Source organism: Scyliorhinus torazame, chromosome 27 (assembly GCF_047496885.1).
Source record: "Scyliorhinus torazame isolate Kashiwa2021f chromosome 27, sScyTor2.1, whole genome shotgun sequence".
Taxonomy (NCBI): Eukaryota; Metazoa; Chordata; class Chondrichthyes; order Carcharhiniformes; family Scyliorhinidae; genus Scyliorhinus; species Scyliorhinus torazame.
The window spans coordinates 43892269-43904563 of record NC_092733.1 but is presented as its reverse complement, the minus strand read 5'-3'; the positions used below and the strand labels follow the sequence as shown (position 1 = coordinate 43904563).

General features: G+C 52.3%; 1 protein-coding gene across 5 annotated transcripts in view; it reads left to right on the top strand.

Moving 5' to 3' along the window:
* The window catches only part of LOC140403374 (pancreatic secretory granule membrane major glycoprotein GP2-like), a 198459-nt gene that overhangs the window by 56843 nt on the left and 129321 nt on the right, over positions 1 to 12295 (top strand). For all 5 annotated transcript variants that reach the window (XM_072491296.1, XM_072491295.1, XM_072491297.1 and 2 more), the window contains one exon: positions 3825 to 3969. In XM_072491296.1, coding sequence (XP_072347397.1) covers positions 3825 to 3969 — 145 coding nt within the window. The remainder of the gene's footprint in view (positions 1 to 3824; positions 3970 to 12295) is intronic.

Here is a 12295-nt window from a genome sequence, read left to right as displayed (position 1 = left end):
CTGGCACGACCCCCCTGTCCTGTCCCTGACCACCCTGGGGTCTCCAATGTCCTGGGACACCGAAAGTTAGATCTGGCGAGGTCTCTCCCGCCATCGAGTGGGCGAGTGACACCCCTGTCTGTGTGGGACACGGGATCACAGCCGTGTCTGAGATCCGCTCTCACTGAGGAGAATCCCAGTGGATTTCGGAATGATGTCAGCACATCCTGATCATTAGTCAGACCAATGGGCCAGGGATTAAATCCAGGGAAAGGGAGGATGTGGATCCTACAGAGTGAAACATGGGGAATATCGGGAGATTCCAGGAGAAGTGAGGACAACATCCTGGATAGTTTGGGGGAATCTTGGATGTGAAATTCACTGGAACAAGTTGTTGAGGTTTTCAGGCTGAAAGAATAAGTGTTTAGAAAATACAAAGGGGTCGATCCAATGGCCACGCTGTGCACGAAAATCAGCTCGCCGTGCACAGGGCGGCCGGTAAATGCCAGGAGAGCCGGGATCTACCCGGCTCCCACCGCCTCCCGACACACAAAACAACCTCACTGTGGGCGGCATCAGTATTTGGATCAGATTCCCGAGGAGTCTGAGGCTTTGGGATTCAAGCCCTTCGCCCCAGAGACATAAGAACATAAGAACTAGGAGCAGGAGTCGGCCTTCTGGCCCCTCGAGCCTGCTCCGCCATTCAATGAGATCATGGCTGATCTTTTGTGGACTCAGCTCCACTTTCCGTCCCGAACACCATAACCCTTAATCCATTTATTCTTCAAAAAACTATCTATATCTTAAAAACATTTAATGAAGTAGCCTCAACTGCTTCACTGGGCAAGGAATTCCATAGATTCACAACCCTTTAGGTGAAGAAGTTCCTCCTAAACTCAGTCCTAAATCTACTTCCCCTTATTTTGAGGCTATGCCCCCTAGTTCTGCTTTCACCCGCCAGTGGAAACAACCTGCCCGCATCTATCCTATTTATTCCCTTCATAATTTGATATGTTTCTATAAGATCCCCCCTCATCCTTCTAAATTCCAACGAGTATAGTCCCAGTCTACTCAACCTCTCCTCGTAATCCAACCCCTTCAGCTCTGGGATTAACCTGGTGAATCTCCTCTGCACACCCTCCAGCTCCAGTACGTCCTTTCTCAGGTGAGGAGTCCAAAACTGAACAGAATGCTCCAGGTGTGCCCACACCTTATACAATTGCAGCATAACCTCCTTAGTCTTAAACTCCATCCCTCTAGCAATGAAGGACAAAACTCCACTTGCCTTCTTAATCTTAATTTGCACCTGTAAACCAACTTTTTGCGACTCATGCACTAGCACACCCAGGTCTCTCTGCACAGCAGCATGCTATAATATTTTATCATTTGAATAATAATCCCTTTTGCTGTTATTCCTACCAAAATGGATAACCTCACATTTGTCAACATTGTATTCCATCTGCCAGACCCTAGCTCATTCACTTAACCTATCCAAATGCCTCTGCAGACTACCAGTATCCTCTGCACTTTTTGCTTTACCACTCATCTTAGTGTCGTCTGCAAACTTGGACACATTGCCCTTTGTCCCCAACTCCAAACAATCTGTGTAAATTGTGAACAGTTGTGGGCCCAACACTGACCCCTGAGGAACACCACACACCACTAGCTACTGATTGCCAACCAGAGAAATACCCATTAATCCCCACTCTGTGCTTTCTATTAATTAAACCAATCCTCTATCCATGCTACTACTTTACCCTTAATGCCATGCATCTTTATCTTATGCAGCAATCTTTTGTGTGGCACCTGAAATGAAATGAAAATGACTTATTGTCACAAGTAGGCTTCAAATGAAGTTATTTTGAAAAGCCCCTAGTCGCCACATTCCAGTGCCTGTTCGGGGAGGCTGGTACGGGACCTTGTCAAAAGCTTTCTGGAGATACAGATATACCACATCCATTGGCTCCCCGTTATCCACCGCACTGGTAATGTCCTGAAACAAAAAATTCCACTAAATTAGTTAGGCACGACCTGCCCTTTATGAACCCATGCTGCGTCTGCCCAATGGGTCAATTTCCATCCAGATGCCTCGCTATTTCTTCCTTGAGGATAGATTCCAGCATCTTCCCTACGACTGAAGTTAAACTAACTGGCCTATAATTACCCGCTTTCTGCCTACCTCCTGTTTTAAACAGTGGTGTCACGTTTGCTAATTTCCAATCTGCCGGGACCACCCCAGAGTTTACTAGTGCATTTGCAATTTTCCTAGCCATCTCTTTTAGCACTCTGGGATGCATTCCATCAGGGCCAGGAGACTTGTCTACCTTTAGCCCCATTAGCTTGCCCATCCCTACCTCCTTGGTGATAACAATCATCTAAAGGTCCTCACCTGTCATATCTCAATGCCATCAGTCACTGGCATGTTAATTGTGTCTTCCACTGTGGAGACGGACCCAAAAAACCTGTTCAGTTCCTCAACCATTTCCTCATCTCCCATTATTAAATCTCCCTTCTCATCCTCTAAAGGACCAATATTTACCTTAGCCACTCTTTTTTGTTTTATATATTTGTAGAAAATTTTACTATCTTTTTTATATTCTGAGCAAGTTTACTCTCATAATCTATCTTACTCTTCTTTATAGCTTTTTTAGTTGCTTTCTGTTGCTCCCTAAAGATTTCCCAGTCCTCTAGTCTCCCACTAACTTTGCCACTTTGTATGCTTTTTCCTTCAATTTGATACTCTCCCTTATTTGCTTAGATATCCACGGTCGATTTTCTCTCTACCGTCCTTCCTTTTTGTTGGTATAAACCTTTGCTGAGCACTGTGAAGAATCGCTTGGAGACCTCGGGCGAGCGCTATTCAGCAGTGGACCCCACAATCGGGAACCAGACCCAACGGCACTCGGGGGGAGGGGGGACCTCCGGCTGGGGGGGGGGATCCCCGGGGGATTGGAGGCTCTCCAATGGGATTGGAGACCCTCAGATGCATGCCCTTTGGGCAGAGTGGTGCCCTGGCACTGGTGCTATCTGGGCACCCTGGCTGTGCCACCTGGGCACCCTGGCTGTGCCACCTGGGCACCCTGGCTGTGCCACCTGGGCACCCTGGCTGTGCCAACCTGGGCACCCTGGCTGTGCCAACCTGGGCACCCTGGCTGTGCCAACCTGGGCACCCTGGGCTGTGCCAACCTGGGCACCCTGGGCTGTGCCAACCTGGGCACCCTGGCTGTGCGACCTGGGCACCCTGGGCTGTGCCATGTGGGCACCCTGGACTGTGCCACCTGGGCACCCTGGGCTGTGCCATGTGGGCACCCTGGCTGTGCCACCTGGGCACCCTGGTTGTGCCACCTGGGCACCTGGGCTGTGCCACCTGGGCACCTGGGCTGTGCCACCTGGCTGTGCCAACCTGGGCACCCTGGCTGTGCCACCTGGGCACCCTGGGCTGTGCCATTAAAAGATGGCATCCCGCTCTCTCACCACACTGGTGAGTTCTGGTGCGCGGCCTCGACCACGCGGTCCCGGCTGAGGCTCCGTATACAGCGCGAGTCACGTTGTATATCCTTGTGTGTCTCGGCACTGCGTGCGCCCGGAAACATGCGGCTAAACTCGCTCCCAATGGGACTCTGTTCCCAATTAGTGAATTGGGCCAAAGTCTGATGTTTGATGGAGCTGGGGGTCGGGGGTGAGGGTGGGGGGTTCCGGGTACTGGTCTCGGGAAGGAGCAGAGATTCCCGCTTTCATTTCAGGGATTTGATAGCAGAGCAGTGGGTGAAAGGGAGGTTTTTAATGTTTCAATGGAGACGAGTCAGTGTGGAACATTTCCTAAACTTTATCTTTACAATCAACAGGTTGCTGCCATTTCCTGTCTGCCGACCCGTGTGTGAATCACACAGTCCTGGACCAGCCATGGAGGAGCACAAACTGTGCTAACACTGACTGTTCTAGTGTTCAATGTGACAACAACCTTCTCACTGGATGGTACAGATTCAACGGGTAAGTCCACGGGAAACTCAATTAAACTCATCAGTGAAACTTCAGAGAAACTGGGATCATTATTCGGAGCAATGGGGCTGGGAGTGAATCCTGGGAAAGGGAAGATGTGGATTCTACGGAGTGAAACCTGGGGAATAATGGGAGATTCCCAGGAAGGTAGCACTGAGACAGAGAGGAAAGGCATTGCTGGGATGGGGGGAAATATTTGTGAACGTGGAAAGATTCAGGGTGCAGAACGAGGCCATTCGATCCATTGTATCCATGCTGGTTGACAAAGCAGAGCGCCCCCTTCTGGCTCTGTCAGACGGTTCACACCGCCCTGTGGGTGAAAAGATTCCTCCTCATCCCCCCATCAATCTGCTAACAATTATTTTCAATCTTTGCTCCTGGTTATTGACCTCTCTGCCAATTGAAACTGGTTCTTCCCAATCCACTCGCTCCAGATTCCTTCCCATTTTAGACATCACAATTAAATCTCCCCTCAGCCTCCTCTATTCAAAGATAAACAACTCCAGCCAATCCAATCTCTCCTCCTGATTACAGTTTCTCATTCATGCCAATATCCCCGTTAATCATCTCTGTACGTTCTCAAGTCTGATCACATTCTTCCTGCCCTGTGGTGACCAGAACTGTACACAGTCTGCGAGCTCTGGTCTGACAATTCTTTTATACGATTAGAGAAACACCTCCTTCTGTGGTGTTGGGTGTTCTAACACACAGAAGAGCCAACACAGTTGCATATGGTACAACACTTGTTTATTTAAACTCACTATTTACAACTTGGTCTTTGCACTCTGCACGTGGGGGGCTCCCTGCTTGTGGTGTTTCAACAGCTCTTTCATGCTTCCTTCTCCCCAGACCTACTGACCTCCAGGTGTCGTGCTCGTGCTTTTTATGTGGTTGGTGTTCTTGTCTGTGATTGGTTGTGGTGTTGTGTACTCTGATTTGCCTGTTAGTGTGTCCATCATGATGTGTGTGTTTGAATATCATGACATCCCCCCTTTTTACAAAGATATGTGCCTACGTGGTAATAAATATGATCGTGACGTGAGTGCATCTAAGAGTGTGTGTGTGTCGTGTGCAGCATGTGTCTATGACGGAACTATGTACATGGGGCGATGTCGAGTGCGTCACATGAATCCAGTTGTACCATAACATAACAGAAATTCGAACGAGAGAAGAAGAAAAAAAATTTTGAACAGTTGTCCAGTCAGACGACATCTGGAACGATAAACAACAACAGGTTATCATGTAAAATTGTCCAACTTATTAAACATATGAACTGTATTATAAGTCCATTCTAATGGGTTTGCGACGAATTCGGATTGACCGCCTTAAGGGTGGATCAAGAACCACCGGCTGCTGTGCAGGCATGGCCATGGGTGGCGATGGAAAGGGCGTGATGTGCGGCAGCTCCACAAAGTCATCCTCGGAAGCCTGTTGAGGATCTGGCGTGTTGTGTGGCTGTGAACGTGGAAGTCGGCGAAGGGCGCGCCGATTGCGGCGACGCACGGAACCATCCGGCATGCGAACCAGGAACGAGCGGGGAGCCACTTGTCGGAGGACTTCGGCCGGTGCTGACCAGCCACCATACGGTTGATGGACGCGTACTTTGTCTCCGGAGGACAGGGGGGGCAGGTCCGTCGCTCGTGTGTCGTACCGACCTTTCTGGCGATCACGCTGCAGTTGCATGTCCCGAAGAACCGCCTCATGGTCTGTTGTCGGTGCCAGGACGGAAGGTACCGTCGTCCTGAGGGAGCGACCCATTAGTAGCTGCGCTGGCGAGAGGCCCGTGGATAACGGGGCCGATCGATAGGCCAGCAAGGCAAGGTTAAAGTCCGATCCGGCATCAGCCGCCTTGCACAGGAGCCGCTTTGCGATGTGGACACCCTTTTCAGCCTTCCCGTTCGATTGTGGATGCAGAGGGCTGGATGTCACATGAGTGAAACCATATGCTGCGGCAAAGGACGACCATTCACGGCTGGCAAAACAAGGTCCATTGTCTGACATGACAGTCCTTGGAATGCCATGGCGAGCAAACGTTTCCTTGCAGGCCCCAATGACTGCGGACGACGTCAGATCATGGAGAGGCATGACTTCCGGGTAGTTTGAGAAGTAGTCTATAATAACAATGTAATCTCTGCCGAGCGCGTGAAATAGGTCAACACCCACCTTCGCCCAGGGGGACGTCACCATCTCGTGTGGTAGAAGTGTTTCCGGAGGTTGCGCCGGCTGAAACCTCTGACAGGTTGTGCAGTTGAGCACCATGTTGGCTATGTCTTCATTAATACCCGGCCAATATACCGCCGCCCGGGCCCTTCGTCTGCATTTTTCGACACCCAGGTGGCCTTCGTGTAGTTGACGAAGAATCATCTGGCGCACACTGTGTGGAATGACGATCCTATGCGATTTCATAAGGACCCCGTCTATATTGGTGAGATCATCTCGCACATTGTAAAACTGGGGGCACTGCCCTTTTAGCCACCCTTCCGTCATGTGGCGCATCACTCGCTGCAGCAGAGGGTCAGTCGCCGTCTCTGCGCGTATGTGGGCCAGACAAGGATCATCAGCTGGCATATTTGCTGCTGTCAGAGTCACGTGTGCCTCAATTTGACGCACGAACCCCTCCGCATCTGGTGGTGTGCTCACTGCTCGGGAAAGAGTGTCCGCCACTATGAGTTCCTTCCCCGGAGTGTAGATCAGTTCAAAATCGTACCTCCTGAGTTTGAGTAAGATGCGCTGGAGGCGAGGAGTCATGTCGTTCAGGTCTTTGTTAATGATGTTGACCAGGGGGCGGTGGTCAGTTTCGACCGTGAATCGTGGCAGGCCATACACATAGTCGTGGAACTTGTCCAGTCCAGTTAACAAGCCCAGGCATTCTTTTTCGATTTGCGCGTAGCGCTGTTCGGTAGGGGTCATGGCTCGTGAGGCATACGCAACCGGGGCCCATGATGACGTGCTGTCTTTTTGCAGGAGTACCGCTCCAATACCAGATTGGCTGGCGTCTGTTGAGATCTTTGTAGGGCGAGTCGCGTCAAAGAAGGCCAGCACTGGTGCCGTGACCAGTTTGTGCTTGAGCTCCTCCCATTCCTGCTGATGCGACTGGTGCCAGTTGAATTCCGTCGATTTTTTTACGAGATGGCGCATGTTTGTTGTATGAGAAGCCAGGTTGGGAATGAACTTCCCAAGGAAGTTGACCATGCCCAGGAATCTTAAGACAGCCTTCTTGTCAGCCGGTCGTGGCATGGCTGTGATGGCGCTAACCTTGTCTGCATCGGGACGGACCCCGGACCTTGAGATGTGGTCCCCGAGGAATTTCAGCTCCGTCTGGCCGAAAGCACACTTCGCACGGTTGAGACGCAGGCCATTTTGCCGTATGCGGGTGAAGACACGTCGAAGACGATGCATGTGTTCCTGCGGAGTGGTGGACCAAATGATGATATCGTCCACATATACACGTACCCCTTCGATGCCTTCCATCATCTGCTCCATAATGCGGTGGAATACTTCAGATGCCGAAATGATGCCGAATGGCATCCGGTTGTAGCAGAATCTGCCAAAAGGGGTGTTGAATGTGCATAGTCTTCGGCTGGCCGGGTCCAGTTGGATCTGCCAGAATCCTTTGGACGCATCCAATTTAGTGAATATGTTGGCTCGCGCCATCTCGCTGGTGAGGTCTTCTCGTTTTGGGATGGGATAGTGTTCCCGCATGATGTTGTTGTTCAGATCTTTTGGATCTATACATATACGGAGCTCGCCAGAGGGCTTCTTTACACAGACCATGGAGCTGACCCATGGCGTGGGCTCCGTGACCTTGGATAGGACCCCTTGGTCCTGAAGAATCTGCAGTTGTGCCTTGAGGCGGTCTTTGAGAGGCGCAGGAACCCTGCGAGGTGCGTGAACGACAGGGATGGCGTCCGGTCTGAGTCGAATCTTGTACGTGTGTGGCAATGTCCCCATGCCTTCAAAAACCTCCTGGTTGTGAGCGAGGAGGGAATGGAGATTCGCGTGGAACTCAGCATCCGGGAAGTCGGATATCTCATCTGGAGAGAGAGACATGATGCGCTGTACCAGGTGAAGGACCTTACACGCTTGTGCGCCCAGTAACGAGTCCTTTGATGAGCCCACAACTTCGAAGGGGAGTGTGGCCGTGTACCCCTTGTGAGTCACCTGTAGCTGGCAAGATCCTGCGGACGGGATAACGTTCCCGTTATAGTCAACCATCTTAAGCCGGGATGGTGTGATGAGTGGTTTGACCTTCATGGCCTGGACTGCAGAGTAAGCAATCAGGTTGGCGGATGCGCCGGTGTCCAGACGGAAGGCGACGCGCGATCGGTTGACCGTCAGGGTGGCACACCACTCATCGTCTGGATTGATGGCATTGACCTTGTTGACATCAATGACGGCAACTCTGAAGTCATCCTGGTCATCTGCATCACTTAACTGGAAGTCTTGATGCGTGGGCTGGACGGTCCTGACTCGTGTGCGAGGTTGTCGAGGATGCGCCGGATCCATGGGTTGAGCCGCACGACAGCGGGCTGCGTAGTGGCCTATCATGGCACATCTGTTGCACTGTTGGTATTTTGCAGGACATTGCCCTTTTAAGTGTAGACCTCCACACTTGCTGCACGTCATGACGTCACGGCGTTCGTTGCGCCACTGCGCATGCGCAGTGCGATCTTGCGGTGGGCGCGCCTGCGCAGTGCGTCCCTCGTTGTGGCCGTTATTCTTGGCGCGCACCTGCGCGGGAGACCGCGAAAAGCGCGGGAAGCGGCCGCTGTCGTCCGGGCCGTGGGGCGGGAAGAAATCGACGGCCTGGATGCGTTCAACGTCGTGGGCGGCCTGGCTTGCCGATTCGACGGCTGGGGACCCCCTCCGTGCCAACTCGGACGCCTGAAATCGGGCAAAACGGCAGGTCGCATTTTCATGGAGGACACAGGCTTCCACAGCAGACGCTAAGGTGAGGCTCTTTATTTTAAGAAGCTGCTGGCGTAGGCCACTGGAGGCAACGCCAAAAACAATCTGGTCCCTGATCATGGACTCTGTGGTGGTGCCGTAACCGCAGGACTGCGCTAGAATCCGGAGGTGCGTCAAAAAGGGTTGAAAAAGCTCCTCCTTACCTTGCAGGCGTTGCTGAAAGATGTATCTTTCGAAAGTTTCGTTTACTTCAGTTTGAAAGTGCTGGTCCATTTTGAGGATGACCGTGTCATATTTGGCCTGGTTTTCGCCTTCCTCGAACACCAGTGAATTAAAGACATCATTTGGGTGGGGGCCTGCGTAGAAGAGGAGCATTGCAATCTTCGAATCATCCGAGACATTCTGTTTTTCGGTGGCACGGATGTACAGGTCAAATCGCTGCCTGTAGAGCTTCCAGTTGGTGCCTAGGTTCCCCGTGACTTGCATCGGCTGCGGTTTGCCGGTGTGGTCCATGTCCAGAATGGCAGGTTGGTAGGCAGGTATCGATCCACTCCTGTACCATGTGGTGTTGGGTGTTCTAACACACAGAAGAGCCAACACAGTTGCATATGGTACAACACTTGTTTATTTAAACTCACTATTTACAACTTGGTCTTTGCACTCTGCACGTGGGGGGCTCCCTGCTTGTGGTGTTTCAACAGCTCTTTCATGCTTCCTTCTCCCCAGACCTACTGACCTCCAGGTGTCGTGCTCGTGCTTTTTATGTGGTTGGTGTTCTTGTCTGTGATTGGTTGTGGTGTTGTGTACTCTGATTTGCCTGTTAGTGTGTCCATCATGATGTGTGTGTTTGAATATCATGACACCTTCCTCTTCAACTCAAGGCCTTGACCAATAAGGGAAAGCCTCCTAAACACCATCTTCAGCACCTTATTTCTCTGCCCTGCTATCATCAGGAATCAGTGGATATAAACTCTGAGATCCCTCTGCTCCACCACATATCTCAATATCCTCCCCTCATTGTGTGGTCGGTGCCATTGCCAGTGATTGTCCTCCAATACCCATTTCCTCACACTTCCTCACATGGAGTTCCGTTGCTGACATATCTCCCACCTGACCAGCCCATTGATATCTTGCTGCAGTTTACAGCTTTCCGCCTCACTCTCAAACCACAGGAACAAGGTTCATCTCTCCTGCAGACATTTAATCATGTCCACAATTCCATGTCATTGGCATATACCACAAGAACATGAGGAACGGTCTGGATCCCTACGGAATGCCGCAGGAAACAATCTTCCAATCTCAATAACAACACTACCCAGAACCCTTTGCTCTGACAGTGAGCCAATTGGGATCCAGTTCACCACTTTGGCTGGATCTCATCAGCTTCCAAAATCCTGACCTGTCCGTCTTGTTGGCTCTCGCTCCCGCTCCTGGGAATATCCCCGTCTCTCTCTCTCTCTCTCTCCCGCTCCTGGGAATATCCCCACCTCTCTCTCTCTCTCTCACTCTCCCAGGAATATCCCCACCTCTCTCTCTCTCTCCTGCTCCCAGGAATAGCCCGGCTCTCTCTCTCTCTCTCCCGCTCCTGGGAATATCCCCACCTCTCTCTCTCTCTCTCACTCTCCCAGGAATATCCCCACCTCTCTCTCTCTCTCTCCTGCTCCCAGGAATAGCCCGGCTCTCTCTCTCTCTCTCTCCTGCTCCCAGGAATATCCCCGTCTCTCTCTCTCTCTCCCGCTCCTGGGAATATCACGGCCTCTCTCTCTCTCTCTCTCTCCCAGGAATATCTCAGTCCTTCTCTCTCTCTCCAACGCTCCTGGGAATATCCCCGTCTCTCTCTCTCTCTCTCCCGCTCCCGGGAATATCCCCGTCACTCCCTCTCTCTCCCGCTCCCTGGAAAATCCCCGTTTCTATCTCTCTCCCTCCAGCTCCCGGAAATATCCCCGTCTCTCTCTCTAGCTCTCCTGGGAATATCCCTGTCTCTCTCTCTCTCTCTCCCGCTCCCGGGAATATCCCCGTCTCTCTCTCCCGCTCCCGGGAATATCCCCCTCTCTCTCTCTCTCTCCCAGGAATATCTCAGTCCTTCTCTCTCTCTCCAACGCTCCTGGGAATATCCCCGTCTCTCTCTCTCTCTCTCCCGCTCCCGGGAATGTCCCCGTCTCTCTCTCTCTCTCCCGCTCCCGGGAATATCCCCGTCTCTCTCCCGCTCCCTGGAAAATCCCCGTTTCTATCTCTCTCCCTCCCGCTCCCGGAAATATCCCCGTCTCTCTCTCTAGCTCTCCTGGGAATATCCCCGTCTCTCTCTCTCTCTCCCGCTCCCGGGAATATCCCCGTCTCTCTCCTGCTCCCAGGAATATCCCCGTCTCTCTCTCTCTCTCCCGCTCCCGGAAATATCCCCGTCTCTCTCTCTCTCTCTCCCGCTCCCGAGAATATCCCCATCTCTCTCTCTCTCTCTCTCTCTCGCTCCTGGAAATATCCCCATCTCTCTCTCTCTCTCTCCCGCTCCCAGGAATATCCCCGTCTCTCTCTCTCTCTCTCTCCCGCTCCCGGGAATATCCCCGTCTCTCTCTCTCTCTCTCCCACTCCTGGAAATATCCCCGTCTCTCTCTCTCTCTCTCTCCCGCTCCCGGGAATATCCCCGTCTCTCTCTCTCTCTCTCCCACTCCTGGAAATATCCCCGTCTCTCTCTCTCTCTCTCTCGCTCCCGGAAATATCCCCGTCTCTCTCTCTCTCTCTCCCGCTCCCGAGAATATCCCCATCTCTCTCTCTCTCTCTCTCTCTCGCTCCTGGAAATATCCCCAGCTCTCTCTCTCTCTCTCCCGCTCCAGGGAATATCCCCATCTCTCTCTCTCTCTCTCCCGCTCCCAGGAATATCCCCATCTCTCTCTCTCTCTCTCCCGCTCCCGGGAATATCCCCGTCTCTCTCTCTCTCTCTCCCACTCCTGGAAATATCCCCGTCTCTCTCTCTCTCTCTCTCGCTCCTGGAAATATCCCCATCTCTCTCTCTCTCTCTCCCGGGAATATCCCCGTCTCTCTCTCTCTCTCTCTCTCCCGCTCCCGGGAATATCCCCGTCTCTCTCTCTCTCTCTCCCGCTCCTGGAAATATCCCCGTCTCTCTCTCTCTCTCTCCCGCTGCTGGGAATATATCCGCCTCTCTCTTTCTCTCCCGCTCCCGGGAATGTCCCCGTCTCTCTCTCTCTCTCTCTCTCCCAGGAATATCTCAGTCCTTTTCTCTCTCTCCAACGCTCCTGGGAATATCCCCATCTCTCTCTCTCGCTCTCTCGCCCCGCTCCCGGGAATATCCCCGTCTCTCTCTCTCTCTCCCCGCTCCCGGGAATATCCCCGTCTCTCTCTCTCTCCCGCTCCCGGAAATATCCCCATCTCTCTCTCTAGCTCTCCTGGGAATATC